Genomic DNA, 15,534 nt, shown 5'->3' with positions numbered 1-15,534 from the left:
ACAGCTATGTTCCTCCTGTAGTTACATTTTTGTTTTGGGTGTTTTGCAGATGTGAGGTTTTGTTTGGTTTCTTTTATCTTTGGTCTAGAGTAGGAAATGCTACTGTGAATAGAAGCATACTACTTGTGACTCAATTTAGATATTAGGGTGGCTTTATTCACACAGACATAGAAGACTTTCAGATTATGTACCTTGTCACTTAAAGCTGTTCATGTCAGGCTTCAGTCAGGCTGCTCAGGAGAAGAGAGGAGAAAATGTGTAGCACTATCTCTTATGCTAGTTGTTTGAAAATACTCTCCAGCACTACACAAAATAGGCTACCAGAAAAACAGGGTACATAACTACCATTACAACAGACATGTCTGTAAAGCAGTAAAATGCAGGTTGTTTGCTTTTCCTTTTTTGTTTTCCCATTCTCTTTAGTTATGTCCTTTGGAGTCAAGCATTGTCTTGTGCTAACAGCACAGAGGGAATTTTGGCATGCTAGCCAAGCTTTCATAAAGACTAAAACTTCATAAATTTGATAAGATGTTGTGTTGTTTGAGGGGGGAGGAGCTGGGGAGCTGTTGTGTTTAAGCTATGTTTACTTAGTACTTCTGAGGGAAATTTGCCTTAGAGGAAATGAGACTGCAGCTTGTGTCTTGTCTGTTTGGTCAGAAGGCTGAGAAGTTATGAAAAATATCAGGCATTTGACAGAAGGGTAAAGGGCTCACTGATACTAATTCACGGTAATCTTTCTAAATTTCAGTGGCTTAATAGACAAGAGTTTCAGGTTTGTGTTGTGCCTTCACTGAGAGATGATGCACCTTGATTTGAGCAGTTTGTTCTGTTGTTGAAGGATATAAAACACAAGCCAAATCAAATTCAGGCTTCATTGGTTCTATTGCTCGTGGAACAACTTACTGTAGGGTTTTTTCCATTTAACATCCTTAGAAATAAAAAATATAAAACATTGTATCTAGCTCCCTATATAACCTATTTTTAATTCTTTATAGCGAGAACCTCAGACTTGCTCGTGTAGAGAAGGCCGTGATTATTCTTCCATTTGCTTAAAATCCTTAGCGAGTTTTAAATTTCAAGTATAATCTCCCTGGTTTGTTTTGTTGGAAGACTATTGATTATTGTAAATTTTTTGTTTTTAAATCGAGGTTGGAACTTGTTAGTTGCGTGATGGAGTATGCTTTTCAAAAGGGGAACATAAAGATATTTCAGCTTTGCTTCTAATTCTCTGAAATAGTAATTACTCTGGTACACCAGTCTTTATCTGTATCAGGCCTACATCTAAGCTGCAGAAATGAAGGAATATTCTGAAGCATGAGGATGACTTTTCCTTTATGGGAATATGATGTAAGCCTTGCAGATTTAGCCAATGCAGTTTCATACTGCCTCCCACTGTCTGCTCTGCCATCTGTCAGAAGCGAGATGGCAGGGCAGCACGTACATATGCTCCTTAGCCCTGCCAGTTAATAGGTAATTCACAGCATTATTTTAAACTGTGAATGGAGGTGTTAATGAGAATAAGTCAGAATGTGAAGAGGGAAGGAAATATGGCACTGATGCTTTTCCCAGAATCCTACCAAAGATGGGTAGAATGCATTCCTCTGCAAAGTAGCATCTTTAAACTGAGACAGCTTAATCTTTGAGAGCTTTTGAGTAATCTTCAAATGATCAGCAAGAAAGCTTTGCTTCTATATTAAGAAAAAAAAGTGTGTATGGCACAGGTGAGTATTAGCTGCAGTGGAATTTGAGCATAATAGCATAACAAAGACTGAAATCGAGGCATAAAGAATAGATTTTAAATTTTGTATTGGAGTAGACCTTGCATTCTGAATAGCTACATTCTAAGTAAACTCAAACTTGTAGGGTTTAGGGGTTGGGTGTTTTTTTTTCTTTTAACTGTGTTGACAGCATAGGAACCTTTCAGTTGATGAAATAAGGGAAATGTTCCTTTGCATCCTCAAATGAGGCATTCAGTTCAGTGCAGGTTCCAATGGTCCAATGGGGTGATCTTTTTTTTTTTTTTTTAATACTAGTTGTTCCTGGAGATGTTCTTTACTGGCATGTTTACTGAGCCAAGTATTGGCTTTCTTGAAAAGGCTCTGTAAATGTTTCTGCTGCTCCTGGTGATGTAGCCTTTTATGAAGAGTTTTCTTTTTCCTGACAAATCAGCTTCTCTGCCCTGTTGCCTCTTGCTTTGCCACACTTAGGAAATGTATTCTCCAGTTTTCTCCTAAATACTTGTAAAAAGGCACCTCCAATCTCTTACAGCACTAGAATATTTATAGCAGTGTGTGTGTTAACTCTTACCAGTACTTGTGGTACCTATGGAGGATGGAGTAAATGTATGCCTTATGCTGAAGCTCCATGCCGCCAACTGCAGCTGACTTGATAAAATACATGTGCAGGATGTGCTCTCCATTCAGCATACCCACCATTCTCATTGTGAGCAAATGTTTACCAAAATTTACTTTTAAATACCTTGATGTTTTTATGAAGCATAAAATGAGCAATGGTTTTGAAAGCAAAATTTACTTTAGCGTTGTAAGAAGGAACAGATTTGAAGAGAATTTCTTTATGGAGCCCAGTACACTCAATGGCTATGGAGGGTAAGGACAGGATGCCACTGTTTCTATTTCAAGCTGCTGTGAGACTGAGGCATTCATCTCAAAGGATCATTTTGAAGTCATGGAGGTGGTTTGGGACCATATGCTAATTTGAATTTATTTTATATATTTGGTTTTTAATTCTATACAAAAATCAGTTTAGACTGCTTGGTACTGGTTTGATAACAAGTATGCAACAAAATAGAGCAAAGTTTCTATTTGGTGCGCTTACATGGCTAAAGAGAGAACACTTTTTTACTTGCTCAGCAGTTTGGTTGTCTCCTATCAATGTCTGCCTTACCTAATACTCTGGATTACAAGTGGAGTTGAGGAATTAGTCTCTTTTTTCAGTACTGACAGCTACAGCTGTCTTGCATATACAGATAAAGGTTTTGTTGGGTTTTCCTACTGGCACACTCAGAAACCTGTCCCCCCCCAGCTTGTTCAATAAAGTTTTAATCAGTAATGCCTCACAGTGTGAGAATGACCATTTGAATCACTAGTTAGATATTCCTTTCTTACCCACAAAGCAGCCAGCTGGTTTTGCTAGCTGTCTTCACAGGTGGAGAATTTAAGGTACTGCAGACCTTTTAAATCCTTGTACCATTCTAGGTAAGGTTACTCTTGAGAATGTGTGCTGAATTTATCACAAAAGATCACGTATTTCTTTTTTTCAGCCAACAAATGTGGTTTACTTTGCATTTGTGATTATATGCGTTATATACACAGATATAAACTTGATTAGTTCTGATTATTTTTTAAATAAAAAAAGTTACATGAATTTAGTGATGAGGTTGTTTTGCCTAAAACAGGATCTCAGAGAGGTTTCTGTCCATACGACAGGGAATGTGTGTTTTGTCTTTGTTAGGGACTTAGAAACTCTTCATGTTAAAGGGGTTTGTGAAGAGTACTACTTCAGTTCATATATAGTTGACTATGAGTCTAGACAAGTACTTAAAACCACAAAAATAATGTATCTCTGTGTGTGTGTGTGTATATATATATCAACAGTTTGAAAATCAGTTCATCTTTGTAGTCTGCTCCACTTCCACAAGAATGATGAATGATTTTCAGGGGTTTGGGAATTCAGACAAGTGAAAGGATTGGGATATGCATTTCTACCACTTCAGTGTTTGCATGGTGTCAAGTAGATAGACAGGGTTTAGCAGAAAGACCACTGGGGGGAAGAGCTGATATTGAAGTGTTTCCCCATGTGTATACTTATGGTGTGAAATGAAACTGATGTTTTACAGAGAACAGGTGTTAGTAATCTTTGTTTTGTATTTCTGCTTCTGCTTTCCACTTTTGCAGGTTGTTGCAAAGCCTTGTAAAGTGTGTGTGTATTTATATGTATTATATATATATATATATAACATGTTTGTGTAAACATTTTGTATACACTTGCTTTGGCTTTTAAAATTTTGTGTGTAAAGGGATCAGAGTGATACCATCATAAAATGACAGGTTTGTGCTTGGGAAAATGTTCTCCAAGTTAGAAATCTTTAACTAAGAAAGAATGTAGTTCGTATTTAAACAACTGGATTACATAGCTTGTATTTTTCAGATATTAATTAAAACAGTTCAAAAGAATTTTCAGTCAAAACCATCAGTGAAGTCTTTTTCTTAATAATCCACTTGTTTCAGAGTTCTTAAAGGCACATATATTTCAGTTTGCAGTTAATATGTTTCGAACATTACCACCATCTTCCAATCCAACGGGAGCAGAATTTGATCCAGAGGAAGATGAACCAACCTTAGAAGCTGCATGGCCTCATCTACAGGTATTTAATGTAGATTAGGACATCATAATTTTAACGAAATTCTTACATTAAAATTATTGACTCAGAATTGTTTATGTGTTTGTCTCAGGTCAGTTACATTTCTCTGCAATATTTAAAATACTTTTTTGGAATTTAAACTGTGATAATATTAAAAATCAGTATATTATAGGTTAAACGTTTGTTGTGTCTTGTGGTGCAGATGTAACTGCTATGATTTTAAATGAGCTTCTGCTTGACACTAGGAACATATGCTTTGATCTGACTCTGGCACAACTCTAGCTTTCAGAGGTACTGTGACAGAGGAGAGCAGAGAATATTCAAAACACATACTTTTGGGAAAGATGAATATTAGATTGCTGTATGTCATTTGAGTAGAATCTTGTGATGGAGCTCAGCAGAATTTCAATGTACTTTAAAGAAACTTAAGTTCTTGTACTTTGTCAGGAGAGGAAGAGCAAAGTTTTTACTGTGTGGTACATAAAACCAGTGCAGTTCTCAGCAACTAATTAGTAATTTTGGTAATTTACTACTTATAAAATGATTCCTTGTTTAAAAGACTAATACTATTTTTTGGTTTTGTTTTTTTTTTTCAGCTCGTTTATGAGTTTTTCTTAAGGTTTTTAGAATCTCCAGATTTTCAACCCAATATAGCTAAGAAATACATTGATCAGAAGTTTGTATTACAGGTGAGGTAAAAAAAGACTTTTTAACTTCAAGCTCTAAATTATTTTTACAATGCGTTAGATTCAGGTAAAGCGCATCTCTTCTTTTCCCTTTTTGCAGCTTTTAGAGCTTTTTGACAGTGAAGATCCTCGTGAAAGAGATTTTCTTAAAACAACTCTTCACAGAATATATGGGAAATTCTTAGGCCTAAGAGCTTACATCCGGAAACAAATTAATAATATATTTTATAGGTATGTCAATATCTTTGTATTATGGTGCATGTGGTCACATATACAACTAGAAGTACTCCCAGACATTGCTAGCAATTGTGTTTATTTCTTAGTAAGTTTATACCAAATACTGCTGCATTTGACAATAATTAATACTGGTCTGGGAGATACAAATTAGGGTAGTCTTGCACACAGCATAAATTTTGCAGCTGAAATTTGAGCTAGTGTGTGATTCAGTGAGTGGTTGGGTTATCTTTATCTGTAAGGCTTTTTTTTCTTTTTGCGTAGTGGTGTTTGTGTTGTAGTAGAGCTTTGATAAAATGTAGTTCTTAATAGTGCAAAAGTTGGGCTCAAGTTGAATGAATGAGAGATCTGGAATTTGCTTGAAGGAACATATTTACTGCCTTTTCTCTGCTCAGAACAGAGATGAACAATTTAGGGCTTGTGAAATATTTTTTTAATTGCCATAGAATGAATGTGTGTATTACCCCCAAAGGGGAAAAAAAATAAAGATTAAAAACTAATCCACTGTATTACCAAAGCTCTTTAGAAGTGTGTGTTTTATTGGCATTATGTCAAGCATGAATGCAAAATTATGGTGCCTTAAATTTAGTGGTTTAGGTTTTGTATTCTTGTCTACAAATAATGATATCATGTATCAGTTTTGCACTCCTTCCGTCATTTTTCCCTTTTTCTCTAGCACTGCTGTTTTCATCCCCAAATTAATGTTTTGTGCTGTCCCTTTAAGAAAATAGCAAAAAGCTGCCACACTCAGTGCCCTCTCATGAATGGCACCCAGCAGTACCAGCTGTAGAGGGAGCTTATCTTCCCTGCCCATGGTAACAAGTAAGCCTTTGGAAGTGATACAGAGGGGCTACTTTAACATAATTAGTAAGCCTGCACTGTTGTCTAGTCAAGAGCCAGCATGTGCAAAGGGTAAAGTACAGGTGTATCTTTCAAACAAAGATGTAAATTTTTCCCCCAGATACAGACTTTATGAAATTAATTCCAAAATGCATAATTTTGTAAAATATCTGAACCAGATAACGCAGCATATTTAAAAATACACAGCTTATTTAAAATTCACTTCTGAAAAGTGTTTTTACTTGCCACTTCTTGCACTTTATTTTCAGGGACAATGGAAGCAAAGTATTCAAACACAGATAATTCTGGCACAGGGCTTTTGAAAGACCTAGAAATGTTCTGGTCATTAGATCAAATCTGTAATAGTTTGTATAAAAAATGTTTTCTATCTGAAATGTATATTGGAGATTATATGATTTGCACTGTAGAGACTACTTTTCTCTACCAAGTTGTAATGGAGGAAAAATTAAAAGGAAAACCTCACTTAATCATATAATATTTAGAAGTCAGAAGTCTAAAAATTCCGTATCTCCAAATGTAAGCTAATGTTCCTAGACATGAGCACGAGGGAGGGAAGTTGTTTCAAATTCTTCTTGAGTTAGTGGATTGTGCTCTTTAAGAGCTCTTAAAGAGTATGTGTAGAATTTTTCAAAGCATTTCCTTTTCTTATACTTTCACCTACAAGTTGTCAGTTTATTGTGCTCTACCTAAGAAATGTGTGCTCTTTGTCTTTTAGTCACTGACCACAATTGCCAGAATTCTGTCCTGATAGTGCATTACTCTTTTTTTACTATTGCAAAATATTTTAATTATTAAACCTTTATGCTCCTGTTAATTCAGTCCAAAGCTTTTTGTATCATTGTCTCTAGTTTTGCTTGCAATTGTTGTTGTACTGGGTTATATGAAAATGGTCTTTAAGGGGAAAAAGTAGTTGTATCAAATATTCAAGCTTAAAAGTAGCTGTTAATATGTCTACCTATGACAAATTTTCAAATTAAAAATGTTTTCTGACTAGAAGAACTATTTTTTCAAGCATAAATTTTTGTAACCTTTTGCATAAAAGGTTGTTTATATATCTTTCTCAATAAGTTTATACTCAGGCAATTTGGAGAAAGGATGGCAGGGTGACTGCCTAGGGAATTACAGTGCTCTGTCAACAGAAAACGTGGAAAAATTTTACTTCCTCTGTTTTTTACAGAGCCTTTTGTTCGCACAGAAGTCTGTAATGGCAAAGAGCTTTTTAGATCCATAAGTAGCAACTGTTTGAACACCTTGTGCTTGCATGTGCTATAGAAGGTTGAGTTATGGCATTTAATTATGCCAGATGCTCTTGTGTTATTTTAACATTTAAAGCATTGTTTGCTGTGTTCAGTTTTGCATTATTAAAATGGCATAGAATATGAGTATTGGAAAAAGCTCAAGTGCATGCTGCTTTGTTAAATGTGGGGAAAAAAAGAGCAGGCATGTAGGAAGATTGAAAGCAGCTTGATGTGTTATTGATTTATCTTTCCACAAAGTTTCTTTTCCTCTGTGTTTTCCTGTTCTCTTTTTACTGAGTGACTAAAACCTGGGAGGTCAAGCCTACCTGTAATGTGAGATGGGGATCTTGGTGTTAGATTTATGTCTCTCTTCAGCAGTAACTGAATAAAGCTTTTTTTTTAGGTTTATTTATGAAACAGAACATCACAATGGCATAGCAGAATTACTGGAAATACTGGGAAGGTAAGTTGTAGGTTTCATTTAATTAATTAAACTTGCTTGGTCTTTAGGGTAGGCTTTAAAAATCAAATTGGGAATTGCAGATTGCTTTGAGACAAGATTAAAATAGTTTCATATCACGTCAGAGCTGTAAAGAGTATAAGGTTTGTGTAGGATTGCAGAAACACAGTAAAAATCTTGTGGCAACATTTTGGAATGTGGCAATTTTTTCAGTCATATTTTTTAAGTCTTATGTTCTAGCTTAGGACCCCTGTAATTAATATTAGTGGTAAAGCAAATACAAATAATGCAGTGAGTTGGAATTAAAAAGTTCTTCCAACATCACTAAATGCATAGCGGGTACACCAAGGAAGCACAGGTTATGAAACTTCAGTAACCTTCTTTTGTGAATCCCATTATTTTGCAAATTGCAGTGATGTATCTGAAAGTCTTTGAAAATTTTACAACTTAAAGCTGATAGCTTCATCAAAACTAGAGTGGTTTTTATCAACTGATTTATGTAATTCATGTGCAAGTGTTTGGGGTGGGGTTTTGTGGGGTTTTTTTCCTTTGCTTTTGGTCTTTTTTATATTGTTGTTTGCGGGGGGGGGGGGGGGGGGGCTGTTTTGGTTTAGTTAGGGTTTTTTTACTGTACATTAATACACTTTAAAAGCTTGGTTAGATTTACTTTATGGTGTTTCCATATCTTTGCACATAACAGTAGCATGTCAAGGAGAACAGGTTGCTCAGCGTTGTGTCTGGTTGGGCTTTGGGTATCTCCAGGGATGGAGACCTATGCCCCCCAGCTCCTCTAGGCAGCAGATTCCCATGTTTGACCATGCTCACAATAAAAAGCTTTTCTTCTTACATTTGAATGAAATTTCCTGCACCAGTTGACTCCTGCCCCTTCACAGGGCACCACTGAAGAGTCTGACTCTTCCACACACCACCATTCCTTCAGGTATTTGTACACATGAATAAGATACCCCTAAGCCTTCTCTAGGCTAAAGCGATTTGTCAGCTTTCCTTTGTATGTCAGATGCTCCAGTCCTTTTATTACCTTTGTGGCACTTTACTGGACTTTCTCCAGTATGTCTACATCCTTCTTGTCCTAGGGAGCCCATAACTGTGTCCAGCACTCTAGATGTGTCTCAACACGGCTGAGCAGAGTTGAAGGATCACCTCCCTCAACCTACTGGCAATGCTGTTCTGAATGCAGCTCAGAATGCTGTTGAAATTGGGAGGATGCTTTAAAATTTTTGAAGCCTACATGTCTCCCCAGAATAGTTATTTAATTTTCATTGAAATGTTCAACATCCTATAATCGAGTAATACTCATCAAGATATACTGAAGACTACATAAATAGTAGAATATGGAGCTAAATCTTCACAATTGTTACTAAAGTCACCAGTGTTTTTATTCTTGGTTTTGTTAGGTTATCTTTTAAGTGTTACAAATGTAAAAGTTAAGGTTGTTCATTCTGTTTGGTTTGGGGTTTTTTTGGGGGGAGGGAGGGGGATATTGTTTGGTTTTGTTCTGTTTTCATTCAGACTTCCAAATCAAAACTTTTAATAGTTAAATGAGGTTTCTGAGCTGTAACTGTTCTGTATTGGTTATTCTTCCAGTCCAATAAGGAGTAACTAAGTTTTTAGTTGGGTTCTTGAGTTTTGACTTGTGAGAAATAGAGGAATTGAGTTTCATGCTGAAGTACTCCGTTTCATGTCTTCTCCTTTGCTAAGTACTATATAATACTGGACAAACAAACAATTCATGTAGGAACTACTAGTGCGGTTATGGTGTTTCTTGCAATCATCTTTTGACTGGATTGCAGAATTTCTTCATGCTTGATCAAGGCTGAACTCACCCCACATTTTTGCTCCTTTCGGTATAACAAACCTTAAAACATCTTGGAGACGCTTTTTTTTTTTTATATATAAATTAAGTTAATCTATATTTTTTAAGGAAGTTGTGGCAAGAAACCATAGAAATGTTATGTAGTAATGGGGGTTTGAGATTATGCATTGAGAGACTTCAGGAGGAAAAATACATATCCTCAAAAATAGTTGTGAAGTCATTACTAATGAAAATTACTTTTAGCATGTGCAACAAGGATACACAAGTGCTTATTAAGCTTTAATTTTTGGACATCATCTGATTTCCAAGATGTGAAATAAATGTAACTTTGCACCTTTTAATGGTTTTGTGATGTTCTGTTTTTGGCTTGTTCGGTTTTGTTTCTTTTTTCAAGAGGAATATAGTAGGTTCCTTTTGTCTGAGTGCCTTCTGTCCTTGTTATTGAAAAGCATTAGAGTAATAAAATAGAATTTAAAATACTAAATGGGCAATAGGATTCTCGATATTTTAACTGATGTTAATGCTGTACAGCAGTGCAGATCTTGTATAATTACTGACTTCTATTTTAAAATTTCTTTCCCCGGCAGCATAATTAATGGATTTGCCTTACCATTAAAAGAAGAGCACAAAATATTCTTATTGAAGGTTTTGTTACCATTGCACAAAGTGAAATCACTCAGTGTCTACCATCCACAGGTAAATTTTGTTCAGCATTTTTCATACTAGCGTTAAAATATGCTTGCCTAGAGAGGACAGGGGGACTCTCATCATACTGATAGAAATTCTGTTTGAACGCTCCCAACACTTGCCTAATAACTGGCCTTAGGGAAATTACTTAATATATGTACCTATAATGCCTCACTTGTTGAGGGAGGAGGGAAGGGAAATTACTTCAAAATATGTGTTTTGTGTATAAATAAATACCTTTTTAAAAATAGCACTGTAATGTTTACAGATGAAACACGTGAAGTAGTTCCTTAATGTGAAAGTTCTTGATATGTATCCACACACAAAATTTTTTATTTATTTTATTCTCGTTTGTAATATTTAGACACACAAAAATTGCAGAAAAGTATGGTTTTAATGCTTGTCATCTATAAACAGATTTTTTCTAAACTACATGGAGAATTTCAGCTGAATTCAGTGTCTTACAACTGTTAAAGAATTGAGCATTTAGTGGGACATCATTATTTATAAGATCTTTTTAGAATTAAAATCAAAAAAGGGTGCATCTGAGTTGTAGCATGCTTATAAACCAGCTGTGTGTTTTCTGTGCTGAGTTTAGTTCCATTCAGAATTTCTAGAGAAGTGGGAAATCATACAGTATTAGAGAAAATACAGTATCATGATATACTGAAATTTTCTCAGTGAGAGGCTGTTACACAGCTTTGGTTTTGTTAGTTTGGGGTTTTTGGTTTGTTGTTTTTTTTTTTTTTTTATTTGAAATTTGAACATGTCTGTGTAGATTCAAGTACTCCAAGTTTTAAGTACCATTTCTTCAAATAAAACACTAACAACTTGTATTTTTAAGAACACCATTTCTGTAATTACAGTTCTTTAGCAATTAGAGATGCTTATAAGCATTTACTTTAGATCTTGCCTACTGGGGCTCAAATCGGTTCCTGTTGAAGTAGTAGGCTAGAGTTGCTCCCATTTAAAAATATTTTTTCCCATTTTTTTAAATGCTATGAACACAACCTGTTGGGATGTGACGAATTAGACCTTTCTTATAATTTCAACTAGTGCAGGCAGCTGTGATAGCCACCTTTTCTTCTACCTACCTGAGATGGCTTGGTCTTTATATCTTCCCCTTAATTCACAAACTAACTCTCCAAAGCCTTCAGGAGATAAGGATTTCTCATTACCATTAGTAAAAAGAAGACATAGGGAAATGCCTTTTTTACGTGTTCTATTGCATGAGATAGGAAAGCTTTTTGAGTGAGTTTAGTGTGTGAAACACGAGAGTAAAACCACAAAAATTCACATTGAAACAGTGGCAGATATTCAAAAGGATTTGCTGCCAAATCCAGATATACATGCAGAAAGATAATTTCTACATCCAATTCAAAATTACTGTAAAATAATGGAGAACACTGTGTGTAACCTTTGTACTTTCCTCGAATTACTTAGGGACATTCTTGGCAGCACTCATCAGAAAGGAACTGGGTTCATCAGGTGAACTTTCGTAAGTCAGGAGACATTAGAAAAAGTGGTTAAGGAGTGACCCTCCCATTTACTTTAGGACTGTTGGCCTACTAATTGAAACGGGTGTATGTAATAGTTCACCGTTCAGGCACGGATAGACAGTCTGATTCTCGAAGTTGGTAAATACTGTAATTCAGCCTCAGCTTGTATCAGCTTTATATTGACATGCACAGTTAGCATTAGTTCTCATGTCTAGAAAATTCTAAGACTTATGACTGTTCAATGCATTTCTAATTAAGGTTATGAAATATAAAATACTTACTAAATCAGTATGGGACACCAAAATGTTGGCAAGTGGAGAGCACTTTAAAGGACAAGATAGTGATTTTTAAATCCCGTGTTTGAAAAGATGAAGTGTACTGAAATGCGAAGTACTAGATCTAAAAAGAAAACATCGAATTATGTGTTTGCCCAGCAAAAGGTGAGGACAGACTTGGGAAGGTTGGGAAAAATTGGTAAAATGTATTTGCCCTTTTGTTGTTTAAATTGTGTGCAAAATAATTTCTGGAAAATTACAGAAAACCTGTTGTTTTTATTTGAATTAGGAGTGTTCTCCACTTACACTAGTGGTTTCGAAGTGCCTTCAAAGAGCATTAATAAGTATCTCTCTCTCTCTCTTTCTGTAGCTGGCATACTGTGTAGTTCAATTTTTAGAAAAGGACAGCACACTTACAGAACCAGTAAGTTTATCTTCCATTATTATATGCTTTGGAATATTAATATTCCTTTAATCTGTAGACTGTTTAAGGGGGTTTGAGGATCAAAGTATTGATATGTAATTGGTTTTATTAGGAAGAGTCACATTTAATTTTGATCTGTCAAATTCAGTTTTTCCAACACTTGGTTGAATGTCCAAAATGAATTAAAAGAAACTTTAAGAGCATACCTTTTACTAACAGTAGAGTTCATTCTGCTTATTTTTTCTTCTGGCTGTCTGGATATGAGATGTTTGATGCCGAAGTGGTTTAGTCAGAAATCAGCTTGCCTGAACTGTGCTCTATCGAGAGACTGATGATGATTGAGCACAGATTTCTGGCACATGGAACTACCTACTAATGCAAGGCTTTTGAGTTAGATCCTGTTCATGTCTATGAAGTTTGGACCATAGACAGAAGCAGATGTTGGTCTGGCTGCACCTAATTGTGTAGATGAATACTTTTAATTATCCTTCATAGCATATAGTGCTTTGCCTCATTAAACCCAATATGAAGTAGGTAAGAACTAATGTGTTTAATCACTAAGTAGCAATCAGTAAAATGATTGTTATTAACAAAAGTGCACATTATTAGATTGTTACCATTTTTGTTGTAAAATGGGAACTGGGTTTCTTTAAACAAATGGAGTATGCAGCTGAGCATGAGCTCTCTTTGAATTAGAGTTTTAAATATTTGTTAACTTATCAAATGTCAGACATTCTGTCACTTGTGCTGTATGAGACCTTGAAAACTTAGCTTGCTTCCAGAAATCAGCTAGGATGTTGCCTATTTCCTAGTACAGATCTGAACTGACATATATGCAAGTCTCTTCTCTTTTTTTGATCCCAAAGTAGTACATGATTACAACATTATTTAAAAATGTAGCACACGCATCACTGAAGTACTAAGGTGTCCTTCAAAAATTGTGGTTATTACAAAAAACTGTTTTCCCTTCCTGTTGTTATATGAGACTTTCTGGCATCTTCTTGAAAAAAGCTGCATAAATTTCCCCAGGACATAGTATCTGCTTTCATACAAAAAGCTGGGCTTCTGTAAAAATTTCAGAAAACAAAAATAGAAACTGCTTTGGTTTTTTTGGGGGTTTTTTCTAAATGAGAGCAAAAATCGTTTGAGAGAGGCTAATGAGCCATTGAAGCTTTTAAACTATATAAAAAGACAAAACATAAATTTTATTTTTAAAGAATTTTTCCAGAAGTCTGTACTGTTCTGGATTTTTTTTTGTCCACTGCTACATAGCTTAAATATCCTTTGAGGGAAATTGTCTTCCTATTTAAATATTCTTTGGCACCAAATTGCCACAGATAGAAAACAGGTATTATGGTTAAAAAAAAAAAATCTAAAATTTTACCTTTTGAAAACTAACATTTTTCGGGGAAAAATCATTGTCCTTTCATAACAAACACATTTGTGTTTACTCTTATTTTTCTTAAGTCAGAAATTGCTAACAACACGAGTTGTTATTCCTTCATTTGTATATTTCCAAAGATTCTTGAATAAATTATGATGAAATCAGTAACTACACTAATAAATATGGTGTCTAAATATATTTTAACTGCTAAGTTAGTACCACTTTTCAGACAAATTCTTTGACTTACATGTTCAGTAGTTGAAATAGTTCTGGTTTTCAATTAGATTTGAGAAACATTTCCCACAGATGTATAGACTCTTTTTGAAGAGCTGCGAGCTAACTGGCAGACAACTTCCTTTAGATCACATTTTTATGGATCCCACCCACCTGTCTTTTGAGTATTCATGGTTTGCCAGGCAAAAACTGCTTCAGCAAGCTGGGTAAATAAGAGTCATGAGGAAAGTCTCTAATTATAGTAAATTTAGTCAGTTAAATAAAACTTAATGCTTTAAGAGCAACATGCCTAGAGTTGTTGGTCATCTGTCAGTTTGGGTATTTATAGTAAATACTTTCTTAAAATCATAAAACTTAATTTCTTGAGCTTTGGAGTACAGCTCCAAGAAATAAGAGATTGAAAGCTCCTTTCACTTAAATGGCAGATCATTTTCCCCATAGTGTAATAACAGATTTGAACTTTGATCCTGCGAAGTTAGGGGTCAGGTCATCCTCTAGTCTTATTATTTATAAACATGTCTTTTATGTGCATAACTTTGTTTTCCAAAGGAGCGTTTTTAGATCTATTAACAGTTACTTCTGTGACACTGCACCATGTTTAATTACTGCTGTCACATGGGACAAAATATCTGAGTTGTGTTGTGTTTAAAGTACCGGACTTCTTGATGAGATATAATTTAGTGCGATAAAGTCGAATTACTGTGAGTATGTTCACTTTGTCTCTACAGGTTGTAATGGCGCTGCTGAAATATTGGCCAAAGACTCACAGTCCAAAAGAAGTCATGTTTCTAAATGAACTAGAAGAAATTTTAGATGTTATTGAACCATCTGAATTTGTCAAAGTTATGGAGCCTCTTTTCAGACAGCTAGCCAAATGTGTGTCCAGTCCACACTTCCAGGTCTGTACCTAGTGAATGTACTGTAATGAGAGAATTTTCATAAAGCATGTTTGTTAATGGTATTACCTGTTATTATTCAGTGGGTTTTATTTGTTGCTAAAAAAAGGCATTCGATTCTGTGTTAAATTTTAGGGATCCAGATGTTAGCTTTATTGGTTTTTTTTTCAAGAGTGTGCTATGCGCATTCGTATTGGGTGATTCACTTCAGTGTTATGCTTAGCATAAAAGCTTAATAGCTCACTGTTTTCAGAATTACGTGAACCCTTCAAGTACACAGTGTTTGCATTTCATTGCTTGTAATGGAATTCTACAGATACTCTTTTCTTTGGGAAAACATTTCCTTGCTTGCACTTCAGAGTTCATAGGTTATAGTTTGAACCGTGTTCCTATCAAGGAAAAAGCAATTTTTACATAGCATTTTCCATAAGCTCCATGGCT

The 15,534-nt window shown here is 35.1% G+C and overlaps 1 protein-coding gene across 3 annotated transcripts in view; it reads left to right on the top strand.

Annotated features, from left to right (window-relative positions):
• The window catches only part of PPP2R5C (protein phosphatase 2 regulatory subunit B'gamma), an 85,437-nt gene that overhangs the window by 57,488 nt on the left and 12,415 nt on the right, over window positions 1-15,534 (top strand). For all 3 annotated transcript variants that reach the window (XM_065685260.1, XM_065685261.1, XM_065685262.1), the window contains 7 exons: window positions 4,274-4,384; window positions 4,978-5,070; window positions 5,168-5,298; window positions 7,804-7,863; window positions 10,282-10,390; window positions 12,526-12,579; window positions 14,926-15,096. In XM_065685260.1, the coding sequence (XP_065541332.1) occupies window positions 4,274-4,384; window positions 4,978-5,070; window positions 5,168-5,298; window positions 7,804-7,863; window positions 10,282-10,390; window positions 12,526-12,579; window positions 14,926-15,096 (729 nt within the window). The remainder of the gene's footprint in view (window positions 1-4,273; window positions 4,385-4,977; window positions 5,071-5,167; window positions 5,299-7,803; window positions 7,864-10,281; window positions 10,391-12,525; window positions 12,580-14,925; window positions 15,097-15,534) is intronic.

The sequence above is a fragment of the Lathamus discolor genome, chromosome 6 (assembly GCF_037157495.1).
Source record: "Lathamus discolor isolate bLatDis1 chromosome 6, bLatDis1.hap1, whole genome shotgun sequence".
NCBI classification, from domain to species: domain Eukaryota; kingdom Metazoa; phylum Chordata; class Aves; order Psittaciformes; family Psittacidae; genus Lathamus; species Lathamus discolor.
This window is presented reverse-complemented; position numbering and strand designations above follow the sequence as displayed.